A 14,412-nucleotide genomic window follows, 5' to 3' on the forward strand; every position below is an offset into this window, starting at 1 on the left:
GCGACTTGATCTGAGAGATTACAGCACTCTGATCTCTAAATGGCAAGAGATGAATGATAAATGATCAAGTTGGGGAAGTTTGCCTACAGTGCAATTTCTGCAACTCATAGGTATGAGGTTTGAGACAGATGGTGCTGGCAGGCAAACTAAACACAAATACTCTCCTCCCAGGATTCGGGAAATGCCCCGCCCAGGCCATGCCTGTGTGTGTATATATAGAGCCGGAGCCAGGGCTCTTGCAAGGGAGTCACACGCTCCTTCCCGCCCTGGTCTCTGCCTCCTTCCAGCTGGGCCCTTGCTCTTGTCTGCTTGCCTGTATGCTCCAGCAACCATGAGCCGCCAGTTTAGCTCTCAGTCGGCGTTCAGCTCAAGGAGCAAGAGGGTTTACAGCCTGGGCTCTCCTGCAGGCTCTGGTGGTGGCAGGGGGGCTGTGAGCTCTGTGTGTCAGGTCCGAGGGAGATGCGGTGGTGGTTATGGGAGCCATGCGAGGGGGTTTGGCTCCCGGAGCCTCTACAATCTGGGTGGCAGCAAAAGCATCTCGGTTAACCTAGTGGAGAGAAGCGCCAGTGGTTTCCGCCAGGGTGGGGGCGTGGGAGGGGGATTTGGAGGGGCCAGGAACTTGGGGGGCGGTGGCTGTGGAGGTGGTGGTTTTGGAAGTGGCGCTTTTGGTGGTTTTGGGGGTGGTGGTTCTGGAGGTGGTGGCTTCGGAGGTGGTGCCATTGGGGGCGGTGGCTTTGGAGGTGGTGGCTATGGAGGAGGTGGTTTTGGGGGTAGCAATTTTGGGCTTGGGGGCTTTGGTTCTTGTCCCCTGGGGGGCATCCAACGGGTGAGCATTAACCAGAGCCTCCTACAGCCACTTGACCTAGAGGTGGACCCTGAAATTCAGAGGATCAAGACCCAGGAGCGGGAGCAGATCATGGTTCTCAACAACAAGTTTGCCTCCTTCATTGACAAGGTGAGTGCCTCAGGGGCAGGCAGTGCCTCTGGGCCCCAACCAGTGACTGAGAGGGCCTCGTGCCCTGCTCGCTCTCATCACATTGTGCTGCCTCGGTTTGGTGATGACAGTTGCTTCCAGATGTGTATGTCCTGGGACCTTAAGAAAGCATTTACCTCATTTAGGCCTCAATTTGACTTAATGAGGGAACTTGTCTCTATGTTTCCTTTTGGCAGAAAAGCACACAAGAGGTGTGAAAATTCCCAATAGACAAAATACATGGTATAGTAATTGCATTCTCATTCACGATTATTCACTTTCCATCCATCCATCCATCCATCCATCCATCCATCCATCCATCCATCCATCCATCGGTCCATCCATCCCACAAACATTTACTAAACATCTGTTATATCCCAGACAGTGTGCCACAGGGCGACTCCTTGTTCTCAAGGTGTCATGGCAGAGACTAGGTGAATGCCCTGGTGGGTATCTCTGGGGGGGAAAGTCAACAGCATACTAAGTAGAATTCTGTCTAAATTCCTCATTTTAGCTCATCAAGGGCCAAGAATGTGCCAGATGAACCTCCCCCTAGTTCTCTGATTAGACCTTAGATTAGGCCTGGTCCAGGACCAAATCACCAGGCAGAGGCTGGTGGAAGACCTATGGGGAACACCTTGCTCCAGCATTTCCTTTTGTGTAAAAGGGGAGGCACAGTGGCTACTGTAGGGTCTCCAGAAGGTTTTTTTGCCCCAGGGGATATCTTGGGAAGCACCCTGGGGTAAAAAGTTCCCTGGATTCTCAGTGACTTTCCCTCAGTCCCCACAGGAGTTCAGTGTTGAGGCCAGAGCTTGACCTGTGGTTTGACAGCAGAGTAGCCATGGCCAAGGTCCAGCTTTGGGTTGTATACCCAGCCTCTGATATTTGGATAAATGCTGGGGGTGGGACAGAGTGTGTGAGCTGGGGGAGGAGGGGTAAGAGTGTTGAGGCCCAGAGATCACCTCAACAGAGCACTATCAAAGTGTTCTTGGCTACATCTGATCACCCTGGATGGGAAATCTGGTTGAATATTATCACACCTCAGGCATAGGCAGGGACTGGGAGGGCTTGACTGGAGCAAGGAGGTGACAGGTGAAGGGAGACACCACTGGGAGGTCAAAGCTAGACCAAGGGAGGAGCGGGAACAAAAGCAGGTTGGGGAAGGGGGTCAGTGAAATGACCATGGGCTGCTGGCTGACCTCCTGAGACTCTCACTTGATTGTGGTTCCTGCCATTAATAGGATACTTGTTCAGTTTTGTGGCATGGAACTGTGCACAGAGACCAAGATGCAAGACACTGTGGTTTCTTGTCCTTCCCCAAGGGCATGGCCTGTGCTGACCATGAGGACAGAGTTCTTACCCAGGAAGGCTCTGACCTGGCAGGAAGGGAGAAGGCTTCTACTGCAGTGACTTTGACACTAGTTTCTGATCTGGTCCCCCTGCTTTCACATTTAACCTTATTCAGCCTACTCTTAGTACCACATGAGAGCTATTCTTTAAAAAGCCCAGCCAGTGTGGCGCAGGGGTTGAGAGTATACCCATGAACCAGGATGTCATCAGTTCAGTTCATGGTCGGGGCACATGCCTGGGTTGCGGGCTTGATCCTTGGTAAGGGGCATGCAGGAGGCAGCCAAGTGATGTTTCTTTCTCATCAATGTTTCTCTCTTTCTCTCTCCCTTCTTCTCTCTAAAATCAATAAAAATATGAAAAAAAAATCACATCACTCGTTTATTTAAATACTTCATTGGCTTCTTGTCTTATTTAGAATAAAAGCCAAGGCCCTATAAGGTCCTATATAATCTGGCCCTCCAACCCACAGCTGCTGCTAACCCCTGGCTTGCATTTGTGAGAATTAGGCAACGTTGCCACCACCGGATGGAACAGTTCTTGAGCTGCAAGCCTTAATAACAGAGTGATGGCTGGAATTTAACTCCCCTGGGTACAAACTCACTGTCTGCAGTGCCCCTGAACTCCCTCTCTGTCTCCACTCCTGCTTTCCTTTTGCTTACCAGCACACTATTGCATTTTTGCATCCTCCAGCTCCCCAAGCATGGTCTTACCTCAGGGCCTTTGCACTTGCTATTTCCTCTGCTTGGAACTTCTCCCTCCAAAGAGTAAGCTGGCTTGCCCCCTCACCTCCTCCAGGTTTTAGCTCAGATGCCACTGTCTCAGTGAGGTCTTCCCTGATCTTCCTATTTAGAGTAGCACCCTCATCTTAGCATCCCTCGCCACCATCCCTGTGTTACTTTTCTCCATAGCCCCTACAGTCATTTGACACACTGTATATCTCACATTTCTTTACAGTTGTCTCTCTGAATAGCATGTAAACTCCTGGAAAGCAGGGATTTTGTCTGTTTTGTTTATTGAATCTCCAGCATACAGAATAGTGCCTGGTACATGATAACTACTCAATAAATTTGTGTTGAATGAAAAATTGAGCCAGCCCTTCATGTGTCAGGCTTGACTCTCAGAGAGTAGGAATGGAGACATGGGCTTTTTCCAAACCAATGACAAAGGAAAAGAACCTCAGGAAGAAAAGGGGGGTCCAGTTCTTCCCATGGGGACACTGGCCTGACCTTGTTCAGCTGACCTTGAATCCTCTATGCCAGGCAGTTCCAAAGCCCTTAGCATTTCATTAGCTTTTGATACTTATAAACTGACTTCTCTGTGTTGGGCACTGTGTGTCCATGGTTCTCACCACCTGTGCCCACTGGACAACAAAGCAAACATGGGTCTGCCTTCCTGGGGCTCACACCTGGCAGAGAGGGGACATGCTAAGACACCACCAAAAGGCTACAAATCATGACAGATGTCATGGGGGACAAATAGAGGCTGATGAAGGAAGATACCAGGGAGAGGCCACTTTAGCTGAGAACTGAAGGGTGGAAAGGAGTTAGCCAGGCAGAGTTGGGGAGATCTGGGCTGCTGGAGGCATGAGGGGGCCTCTGTAGCTGGAGTGCCATGAAGGGGAGGGAGAGGGGCATGAGAGGTCGAGTGGGGTGTGCTTTTTCCAGTTAGAAGCTTAGCTCAGTATGGCGCTAAATTTTATCTGTGTTAGCTGAGCTTTCCCTTGGTATTGCTGATGGGGTCACAGTCCAGGAGTGTTTTGGGGAGCCTGGGGAAAATTCACAATGGCTTCAGGGATGTTTCTACTTAAATCCCATTAAAATTGCCTGGCACTCCCTGAAGCCAGACTCTGCCTTTGCAGTTTGCTTGGCCTGACGTGAACCACGGTTTCTCTGACTCGGGTACTCAGGCTAAGCCCAAAGCACTCAGATTTGTTTGACTGCACCCTCACTGTTTGACGTGGGGTTTCCCTGTGGGACCATACGACTCTTTCTTTTTGTCCCCACAACGTAACACAGGGCTATGAACAAGTGTTCAGTAGCTTCCTCCACTCCCTGGGAGTGCCGCCTGAGTGAAAACAGGCCAGGTGGCAGAAGTTTCTCACATGTTTCGAGCCGTGCTGACAAACCTGTGAGAGCTGGTTTGCCTTATCTCTTGCCTTCACAAGTTAAGCGTCAGTGAGCCACGAGAAACTGTTCTTTGTGCACATTTTCCAGCCAAAAGTCAGGACCCAAAAGGAGTTAACAAGGGCTAGACCCTCTGATGGGCAGTCTCAGGGCGGGGGTGCTGGGCACCCTCCTTAGTGCTGCGTTGTAGGTGGGTCTTCAGGGTTCTGTTCTGACGGCACAAGCAATGGGTCTGCCCCCATACCCAGCTCCCAGGCAGACCCTGGCGAGTGTGCGCTCACCTGAGCAACGCAGAGCGGCGCCCGGGGTCTTCACCGAACACACGGCCTGGAGGCTCCACCTGTGGGTGAGGGGTGATTATCACCATGCAAAGCACAGCCCCTGCACTCGGTCTGTAGAGCCAGCCAGCTCTCTGGGCCCTGTACCTGACCTCTGTGTCCTCAATTTTGGGGAATAGATGCTAAGAATATAGGATGATGCCCACTTTTGATTCTCTGTGTGAATGAAGGAAATAGCAATCTGGGTGGTTCCTGGGCGCTAGACAACCCCGAGGTCCTCACTTTGGATGCTGGAATGTATTACAAAAAATGAGGACATTTACTTTTAAAATTCTGTTTGAGTTATAAAAGCATTTAAATGCGGTGACCTTCCTGGAAAACATACTGGCAGACAGCGAAGGTGGTGGGGACACCTAGGCAGGTCGGCTCAGGAATCAGTTAATATTCTAAGCCAAATTCTTCCTTCCCTCCTCTTGTTTTCCTTTCTCCTCAGGCACATAAAGCATTTCAGCCACAAAGAGAAATGCGCCTGGGATGTGTCTGGGTTTCTGAAGCCTGTCGCCATTTCCTAATGTTGGCACAGATAAGCCGAGTGGGACAGTGATAGCGCTGGGCTGTAAATGGGGATAGCTAAAGCAAACAAGGGGCTCAGCTGGAGGGATTTACCTTCAATACAATGTTAGCTGAGTGGTAATTTTAGGCTAGTTGACTTTACAGCCATGGATCAACCGTCAGCAACCACAGTGTCATGTGTCCTGGTCCCAAAGAAAGGGATGCTCTCAGATCCCTGGAGGGGTCGCCCTGATTCTCTGAGTTCTGGACATACTCTGGGGCTGCCCATCCCCTCCCAATGGGGAGTTTCTCAGACCCATGACCTGGGGTGAACTTGGAGGTCTCTTGCTTTTAGGTGCGATTCCTGGAGCAGCAGAATCAGGTGCTACAAACGAAATGGGAGCTGCTGCAGCAGATAAACACGTCGACTAGGACCTTCAACCTGGAGCCTGCCTTGGAGAACTACATCGGTGAGCTGCGGCGGCAGGTGGACTTCCTCAACGCAGAGCAGATGCGCCAGAGCTCGGAGGTCATGAGCATGCAGGACTTGGTGGAGGACTACAAGAACAAGTGAGGGGCCGGGCGAAGCACCCCGGGAAAGCGGGCGGGGAGCTGATGCGCAGCCGAGGCATCCTGCTTCGGTGTCACTGTGTAAGGGGGGGAGCAGGGCCACGGCACGGCCATGCAGGCTCTGCAGCACACAGCTGCAGGGTACCGTTTGCATATGGTGGCCTTGGTGTTGCCCCTCAGCCCCTGATTGTATTGCATGGGGTCGGGGCAGACAAGCTCCTCGGATGCTGGGGCCAGATAAGCCTCAGTTCCAGTGTGGGCTTTGCCACTTTCTGGCTGCCTGCAAGTTCATCCATCTAAGGCTTTAGTTTTCACATTAGTCGAGTGGGGCTAGTAAGTGCCCTCCCTGTTGGATTGTTGTGAGGGGTAGATTGAGGCTCTCAAACTTGAGTGTGCATCAGCTTGTTAAAATGAGATCGGTCAGGTAGGGCTGGGATGGGGCTGGAGTGTTTGTATTTCTAATATTTCCGAGGGATGGTGATGCTGGGAGACTGGGGACCACACTTTGAGATCCACTGATTTAGATGAAGTTATAAGTTCTTAGGCTGTGTCTGTGCATACTAAGCCTGCAGTAAGCACTAGTTATTATTTATAATAATAGTAGGGGTGACAGGACTTGTCTAATTCTGTATCAGCTGCTCCTGCACCGAGTCACCTTACCATTCCATGCTGCAGGTGCAGGGTGCTGCTTGTAGCATCCCCTTGACATGCTTACTGCACGAGACCAGTAGAGTTGAGTGTGTGTGAATCGAAAAGGAAGAAATGAAATTCGCACTGAAGGTGTTGGGGGTAGGGGCAGAATCATAGGTGAAATTTTTTTCTCTTTGAAAAAATTTAGTAAAGATGGTTACTTTAAGTTCTCAATTAAAAAAACAATTGAACTTGACAAATTTACAAATAAAAAAATGGACACTTTGGAAGTGTTCTTTGTGGCTCTGGATTTTCCACCTTGGGTTATTGTCCCCATGTTGAACTGGAGAACCAAGAGCTGGCTCCAGCTGCTTGCCAATGAGAGTGGCAGGCCTTGGTAAGGGACAGTCAGAGTCCAGGAGAATCCTCAAGGAGCCAAGGTCAGCTCCTGCAGCCTGCCTCTCTTTCTTACCTTCCCCCTACAGATATGAGGAAGAAATCAACCGGAGAACCAACAATGAGAATGACTTTGTCATCCTGAAGAAGGTGACTGATAGGGTTGTCCTGAGGGGGACTGTGGGCCCAGGCAGCTGAGCAGAGAGAAGAATTCGTATGGGAGGCTGTGTGATGGAGGGATGGACAGGGTGACCCTGGGGGCCAACTTGTTGAGCATGTTGCCCAAATGCTGGGGCCCTTACACTGAATGGCCAAGTCTGAAAGTGATGCTAATATGGATCTTTAGGAATTCTTGAGCTTTTAATCTCTCTAATGCCCTGAAAGTGAAATTAAATTAATTGATAGCTTTTGAGTGTCATTTATGTATGGCCCTGGGGCCTGGGGTGCTGTGTGTGACTAACCAAGATGAAGAGCTTGGTGTCACATTTCCTTATGGCCAGGAAAGCCAGAATTTGCAGATCCCTTATTTGAGTGAGGTGAAGAATTTTCTGACAAGGAGGTAAACCCAGAGAAGCTTTGTTACTTGCCCAGGCCACCCAACTAGCTGGTGGCAGGCAATACCTGGGCAAAAAGTCAGACTGTCTTTGCTTGCTGTTCAGGATGTGGATGCTGCTTATATAAACAAAGTGGACCTGCAGTCCAAGGTGGACCTTCTGCTTGGGGAGGTCAATTTCCTGAAATATTTCTTTGAGCTGGTGAGTTCATAAGAAATTCTTGTCTTTTCTCACATCTTAGAAGGCTTATGGGCTGTAAGAGGGGAAGGCCTGAAATGAAACATTGTCCACTAGGGAATCCTCTCCCCAGTTACCTCAACCATCCTCTTCACCCCTAGTGCTCGGGATTCCTGGGTGGGTGTGCTGGAGCTAGGAGGCCAGGAGAGTCCTGAGACAGGACAAGGTGAAGCTGGCCCCAGGACATTCAGGGGCAAAACCAACCAGAAATCTTCATCAGTGCTGGGAAATCAATGGGGGCTGTTAGGAAACTCCATAGGAGAGGACACTGTAGGTCTCAAAGCGAACGAAGATGAAGAGAGCAGTGGTGGTGGATAATATGCTCTCCTCACCCTTGGTCTAACTCAGGGCCACTGCCCTGGGCCAGATGCTGTGCTAGGATATTTATGATGTCCTGGGTATTTCCGTTATACAGATGAGACAACCGAGGCACTGAGAAAGTAAATCTCTTGCTCAGTTACGCAACTAGTCAAGGTAGAGTCCAGACTCAAAAGTTAGTGGGAATGGCTGCACAAGTGGACTTCTTTCTATTGCCTCTGAGAATCCCTGTGCTTTCAAGGAGCAAGTCTGCCTGTCAGAAGGCCCAGATCAAGGTGGTGGCCAGGCCAGAGTGAGGCAGAGATACAGGGCACAGGAGTGGCTTGATGGACAGGGGGCGTCTGCAAGGGCTCTGATTTCAGGCTCTTTCTTCTTCTGGGTCTGGGTGCCTTTACCTTTAGTTAAGGCATCTCTCAGTGCGCAACAACAATTGAAAGAACTTTCCCCGAGAGTCCCATCTGGCCCAGGCTTCTGGCTTTCCCAGAGAGCCTTGAGGGGGCAGAAAAGGGAAATTGAGGCCCCAGGTGGACAGTAGAAGGAGTCAGCCTGTGGTTCACGCCTTCAGGAGCTGTCCCAGATGCAGACTTACATCAGTGACACCAATGTCATCGTGTCCATGGACAACAACCGCTCCCTGGATCTGGACAGCATCATCGCAGCCGTGCAGACCCAGTACGAGATGATCGCACAGAAGAGCAAGGAGGAGGCTGAAGCACTGTACCAGACCAAGGTAAGCCCTGCTGCCCCACCGCCCGGACTCGGGACTCAAAACTAAACATACCTCCCCCCGGGCTGGGCGTGGCTCAACGGTTGAGCAGTGACCTGCGATCCAGGAGGTTGAGGTTTGATTCCCAGTCAGGGCACGTGCCCGGGTTGCAGGCTCAATTCCCAAGGGGGGGCATGCGGGAGGCAGCCGATCAATGACTCTCATCATTGATGTTTCCATCTCTCTCCCTTCCCTTTCTCTCTCTGAAATCAATAAAAAAAAATTAAAACAAATAAACAAAATATACCTCCTGGAACTTGTATCATCTTTCTCTTATTTCTAAAGCCAAACAAATTTGTTATAGAAAAGTTAGAAATTACAGATAAAGATTACTCATCTCCCTCTCCCACTATTAATATGTTCACATATTTCCTACCAGTTCTCTGTAGCTGATATTTATGGAAAACTCGTATGTGCCCAACACTGCACTAAGTACTTTATATATGTTATTTCATTTACTCCTTCCAACAGCTGCAGGAGGTAAGGTTTTTATTACTCCTATTTTACATATAATAGAGTAGGAGATGACCTAATTTCTCTAAGGCCTTGTGGCTGGTCAGTGGCAGAGGCAGGGCTTAATTAAACTCAGGTGTGCAATGTAGCAACTGATGCTCTCAACCATTATAATGTTTTATTCTTATTTTTTCATAATGAGATCTTTTGAAATGTAGCTTTGTGCTATTCTCTTTTACTTATCACTTTGAATGCCCTTCTGTGATATTACATATTCTCCATCACCTTTAATGGCAGTGCGGTGTCCATGTTCATTATAGACCCTTGTTTTCAGATAAACATCTTTGTAGTAAGTCTTTGGGCACATCTTTGGTTACTTCTTTAACATAAATGGACCTGGACCTTTTCGAGGGTGAAGACTCTGTAGGTAAAGGTCAAAGTCCAGTTACTAAATTCTAGACACTTGGCACTTGAGATCTGCTTTGTGGTTATCTGCGGCCAACTCCAAGCTCGCTGGCCTCTGTCCCACTGTCCTGCAGGCAGATTTTCTGACTGACTTGGATTTCAGCATCAGACTGGGGAGGTAGATGGCCAACAGTGAAAACATTGGAATACAGAGATGCCTTTGAGCCAGCCCTCCCCACTGCTTCCTTCAGAGTCATGGCCTATGGGTGGAGCTCCTCTTGCTGGGACCATGTAGACATGGGAAAGGAGATAGGGAGGAAAATGCAAATAAATGTGGAGCATGCTGAGGGCCCTGAGGAAATGAGGGCCTCGCTGCTAGTGAAATCATCCTGGAAAAGGGTAGGAAGAAATATGGCAGGGTAGAAAAAATGAGGGGGGGTCCCAGTGTGGGTAAGGACCAGTGTGAAGGCTTAGATGTGGGGAAAAGGGCCTCAGGAAGCAGCTTTGTCAGTCTGGGATGTAGGGCTGACCCAGACACGGTGGGAATGAGGGCTGTTGGTGTGTGTGTGTGGTCACAGCTCAGATGAGGGAGGTTTGGCACAGGTGTGAGTGTGTGTGTGTGTGTGTGTGTGTGTGTGTGTAGGTAGGACCTGGGAACTTTTTCAGGGGAGAGGATTCTTGGGTAGGGTCTGGGAAGGCAGATCCATTCTCTCCCGGAGGGGCTCATGGTAAGCAGCAGGCTGACCGTGATGCCGCCTTTAACCCTCAGTACCAGGAGCTCCAGATGACAGCAGGAAGACATGGAGACGATCTGAAGAACAGCAGGATGGAGATTGCAGACCTCACCCGCACCATCCAGAGGCTGCAAGCTGAGATTGGCAGTGTCAAGAAGCAGGTGAGATGGGTGTTCAGGGTGGGCTGACCAGACATGCCGCCTCCCACAATGCCCTCCGGGATGGGGCTCCTGAAACTCAACCCTTGCACGCTTCTTCTCTGTGACCATCTCCCGAGCAGATTGACCAGATGCGCGGGGTCATTTCGGATGCAGAGGAGAAAGGAAATCAGGCCCTCCAGGATGCCGGGCAGAAGCTGCAGGGCATGGAGGAGGCCCTGCAGCAGTCCAAGGAGCGCATGGCCCGTCTGCTGCGGGACTACCAGGCACTGCTGGGAGCCAAGCTGTCCCTGGATGTGGAGATTGCCACCTACCGCAGGCTGCTGGAGGGCGAGGAGAGCAGGTGGGCCATGCTTTGGGGCCAAAGCGCAGGTTGCACTGCTAGAGTAGGGGGACGAACTATTCGGAGAGAAGATCATCCCAGCTTTTTGGGAAGACTGGTAGCCCAGGGTGAGCAGAAGCATTCAAGTCAGAAGCAGAGGATGTGTGATTTGGCAGGGACATTATCATCATTCTCCTGCCCCTAAGCAGAATGTACCTGAACACTGACCCAAGCCATTGCAGCCAGGTGGTGACATCCAGTGTTAAAAGGCTTTAAGAAAATATTTAAAATCCCTTCTGGCCCCACTGGCCCCTGGCCTCTCTGCCTATGCACACATCTTTCCCATGCACAAGGGTTAGGGATGCTCTCTCTTCCCATGGGACATCTCTGCTCCTGATGTCTCCAGGCTGCTACATGCCTTCCTTTGGGTCTGGCTAATGTGTGCTTTGGTTTTACAGGATGTCAGGAGAGCTGCAGAACCGTGTGAGCATCTGTAAGTAACAGAGTCCTGGAGCTGGGCTGATTGGTGCTAAGCAGAGGAGGGCTCAGCAGGGTTGCCCAGCAGGGAACTGGCAATGGGCATTTTAATTTCCAGTCCCACGCAATGAAAACAAAAGAGCAAACACAACTGCAAAGCCAGAAGAAATTCATTGAAATAAATTAGGATTTTAGTTCTTGCTTATCTTAATTTTTATGATTCCTAATAATCAGCATGGCTTAGAACTCCTTAGGGTATATTCATAATGAGAATGTGCCTCCGCATCCCTTGTAGCATGAAGAATACTTTGGAAATGGGAATGCTTTCATCCAATGTGTCTTTCTGCAAGTCAGATGCTGCCAGTGAGGGAGGCTGTGGGCGGCCTCCTGGGGGTGGTTGCGGGGAGGCGGGGCGGCTGCCCAGGCCTCTGACCCGAGTCTGGGTGTCCTTTCCCCACAGCTGTGCAGAGCAGCCAGGTGACTCTCGGCGCAGGAAGCGGTGGTCGAGGCTCCGGAGGTTACGGCGGCGGCGGCAGCAGCTGGGGCTACAGCGGAGGAGGCGGCAGCTCCCGGGGTGGCGGGGGCTACGGAGGGGGCTACGGAGGGGCTTCCGGAGGGGGCTACGGAGGGAGCTCCGGAGGGGGCAGTGGAGGTGGTTATGGGAGTGGCGGTGGCGGCAGCTACGGAGGGAGCAGCAAAGGCAGCAGCAAGTCCGGGGGCCAAAGCGGTGGCTCCTCCAAACTGCAGATCATCCAAACTTCTACCAACACCTCCCACAAGCACATTGTGGAGTAGAGGCGAAGTTTTCTGTGACCCCTCGCTCCCGTCCCCTCCCTCACGCCCTCCTGATCCCCTCGCGCTTACCTTTTCCTGATGGGTCTCAGCAGTTTTGCCAATAAAGTCCTCTGGATGGGAAGCCCCAGACAGCAGATCTATCTGTGGAGGGCACTGGCTGGCAGTCAGAACACAGCCAGTCACAGTCTCAACTCAGACTCCCCCTAGAGGGCCTACTCCTGTCCCACCCAAGGCCCAGGTGGAGTAAAGAGCATCCACAAGACAGATAATGGAAAGTTCACGGCAAGCACACCAGGTTTCTCAGTCCCAGGCTGCCTTTCCTGCACCTGGGCTGCCTTGGGAACAAGAATCCATCCCTCAGGGACCCACAAAATGAGTGGGTGAAGGGAGGCTGATGGCAAGACAAGCTAGCTCGTAAGGGGCTCCTCTGTGCAGGGACCACTTTCTCCTCTTGGTCTGTAGCCTCACACTACCATGTTGATGGAGAGTGTGGATTGCCTGCCCACATCAATCACCCATGTCATATCTGGACCTGGTTCTGAATCTCTGTCTCAAGAAGCGGTACCCCCTGAATGAACAGTCCCCATGGGAACATTTCAGAGGGCCTGAGTTTTTGTCCACAGGTAGGACTGTAGTTAGCAGCGAACGGAGGAGTTGATGGACAAACAACCAAGTTCTGTTCTGTCCTGCCCCTCCTGGCAGCTCCATTCTTTGGAAGCCTGGTCCTTTCTGAAATTTCCTTAACAGCCCTCCTGAGAATTGTCCAATAGATCGGGGCACATGCAGCCCAGCTCTGCTCCATCCAGGTGCTCAGGCCCTGAGCAATTTGAGGATAAGACTTGGGTCTTGGGGAGTTCAGTCCAAACCAGGCTACGAGCTGCCTTTTATTTGCAAGGTAACTTAACTCTCTTTCCTAGACCACAAGATACCTTTGTCTCCTCTCCTCTGTGGCTGAGCAGTGAGAGAACTGGACTCTTCATTTTGGGCCTTAACATAAGATGCTTGAGATGTGCTACAGGGACAAGAAAGGGGAAGTATTGGCCAACTAATGGGCCTTGAGAGAAAGAAGGTAGCTTTGCTTCTCAGATCTGGTCATTTTTACTGGCTTGCTCACTGAAGTCCTGACGTGAGGTCCAAGCTCATGATTCTCTTGGATGTGTTCAGTGTGGGTCCCTTGGGCAGTGCTGTGACATCATCATTTCCTGGTTGAAGGTTGTACCTTGAAGGATTTGACATTTCTGGTGTTTCTACAATAAACTTCTCTGTGATTCCAAACCACTCTTTGGTCAGGAGATGAGTTATTCTTTAATTTCTGCAAGCCCAAATTCATATTTGGGAAGTGAAGTTTATTATTTTTACTATTTTTTATTGCAAGAGTAATACATGATCTTGAAAAACCTTGTGGACATAATCTTATTAATCCTTAAAGTGATCATTGTTACACATTTGTTCAAAAGGCATTTATTTAGCTCTCACTGTGTGGCAGGCAGTGGCCTAGGCACGGAGAATGCAATGCTGAATGAACACATTTCTGAATCTGAAGGATGCTTACAACCAAAATGATATGGGGGAGGGAAGGTTAGAGGGAGGAGAAATCAGAGCATGTGTCCAGCACAACAGAAGCAATGGGACCTGCAGCAGGTGTCAATGCTGGGAAAGGGAAGTCCCAACAGGTTCCTGGAGGGCTGGAAAGTGGAACAGAGCTGAGGAACAGGGCAGGTGTGGGCTGGAGGTCAGGAAAGGGCCCTCCAGAGTCTGCTCAGACTCAAAGATAAGAAACGCTGAATGTGTGTGAGTCAGAGGGGGCAGCCTCACAGGAGAAACTGAGCTAGGGAGACAAGAGGCTGAGCCCAGTGGGGGCCATGGGCATGGGTGTCTTTCATTGATGCCTCTGAGGGAAGTGTAGATGCAGAAATTCAAGAATGGAACAAGTTAAGCTATTGCCTTATCCTACATGGTATTTCTGAGTCTGTGTAAAGAAGTCACGTAAAAGGTGTGACCTACTCTCATTCCCAGAAGGAATACAGATGGAACTTGGATATGAGATTCCCTGAAATATTACGGCAACTCATATTATAAGACACTGTGTTCTCAGGAACACCCCTGCATTCTCCCTGAAAAGTTTCTCCACATCTCACCTGTCTTGGTGGCAGGCCTTCCGGGGGAGGGGCTGGGAAAGGGAAAGGTGGGCAGGCAGCTGCCTGGAAGGAAGGCGAGGGAGCAGACCGATGCAGTTCTTACACTTGAAGTCAAAGACAAAGGGCACAAGGACAAGAAAAGGAAGACGGGTGTAAACATGGTTTAGAGTGGTTAGTTGTGGC

The 14,412-nt window shown here is 50.5% G+C and overlaps 1 protein-coding gene across 1 annotated transcript; it reads left to right on the forward strand.

The window, feature by feature from the left end:
- Window positions 1–272: 272 nt before the first annotated feature.
- Window positions 273–13,300, forward strand: KRT77 (keratin 77). The gene is made up of 9 exons (XM_081126274.1): window positions 273–955; window positions 5,632–5,846; window positions 6,962–7,022; window positions 7,532–7,627; window positions 8,547–8,711; window positions 10,375–10,500; window positions 10,620–10,840; window positions 11,278–11,312; window positions 11,757–13,300. The coding sequence occupies exons 1-9, from the start codon at window positions 332–334 to the stop codon at window positions 12,089–12,091; spliced, it is 1,878 nt and encodes a 625-aa protein (XP_080982400.1). The 5' UTR covers window positions 273–331; the 3' UTR covers window positions 12,092–13,300.
- The last annotated feature ends 1,112 nt before the right edge of the window (window positions 13,301–14,412 follow it).

Source organism: Miniopterus schreibersii (genome assembly GCF_964146895.1).
Source record: "Miniopterus schreibersii genome assembly, chromosome: 2".
In the NCBI taxonomy this organism is placed as follows: Eukaryota; Metazoa; Chordata; class Mammalia; order Chiroptera; family Miniopteridae; genus Miniopterus; species Miniopterus schreibersii.

What these genes read in the sequence shown, in the direction of transcription:
- KRT77 (XM_081126274.1), top strand. Translation starts at nt 332, where the DNA reads ATGAGCCGCCAGTTTAGCTCTCAGTCGGCGTTCAGCTCAAGGAGCAAG. An exon ending in GTGGAGGACTACAAGAACAA is followed by an intron (nt 5,847 to 6,961) that starts GTGAGGGGCCGG and finishes TTCCCCCTACAG; the next exon opens with ATATGAGGAAGAAATCAACC. An exon ending in TGAAATATTTCTTTGAGCTG is followed by an intron (nt 7,628 to 8,546) that starts GTGAGTTCATAA and finishes TCACGCCTTCAG; the next exon opens with GAGCTGTCCCAGATGCAGAC.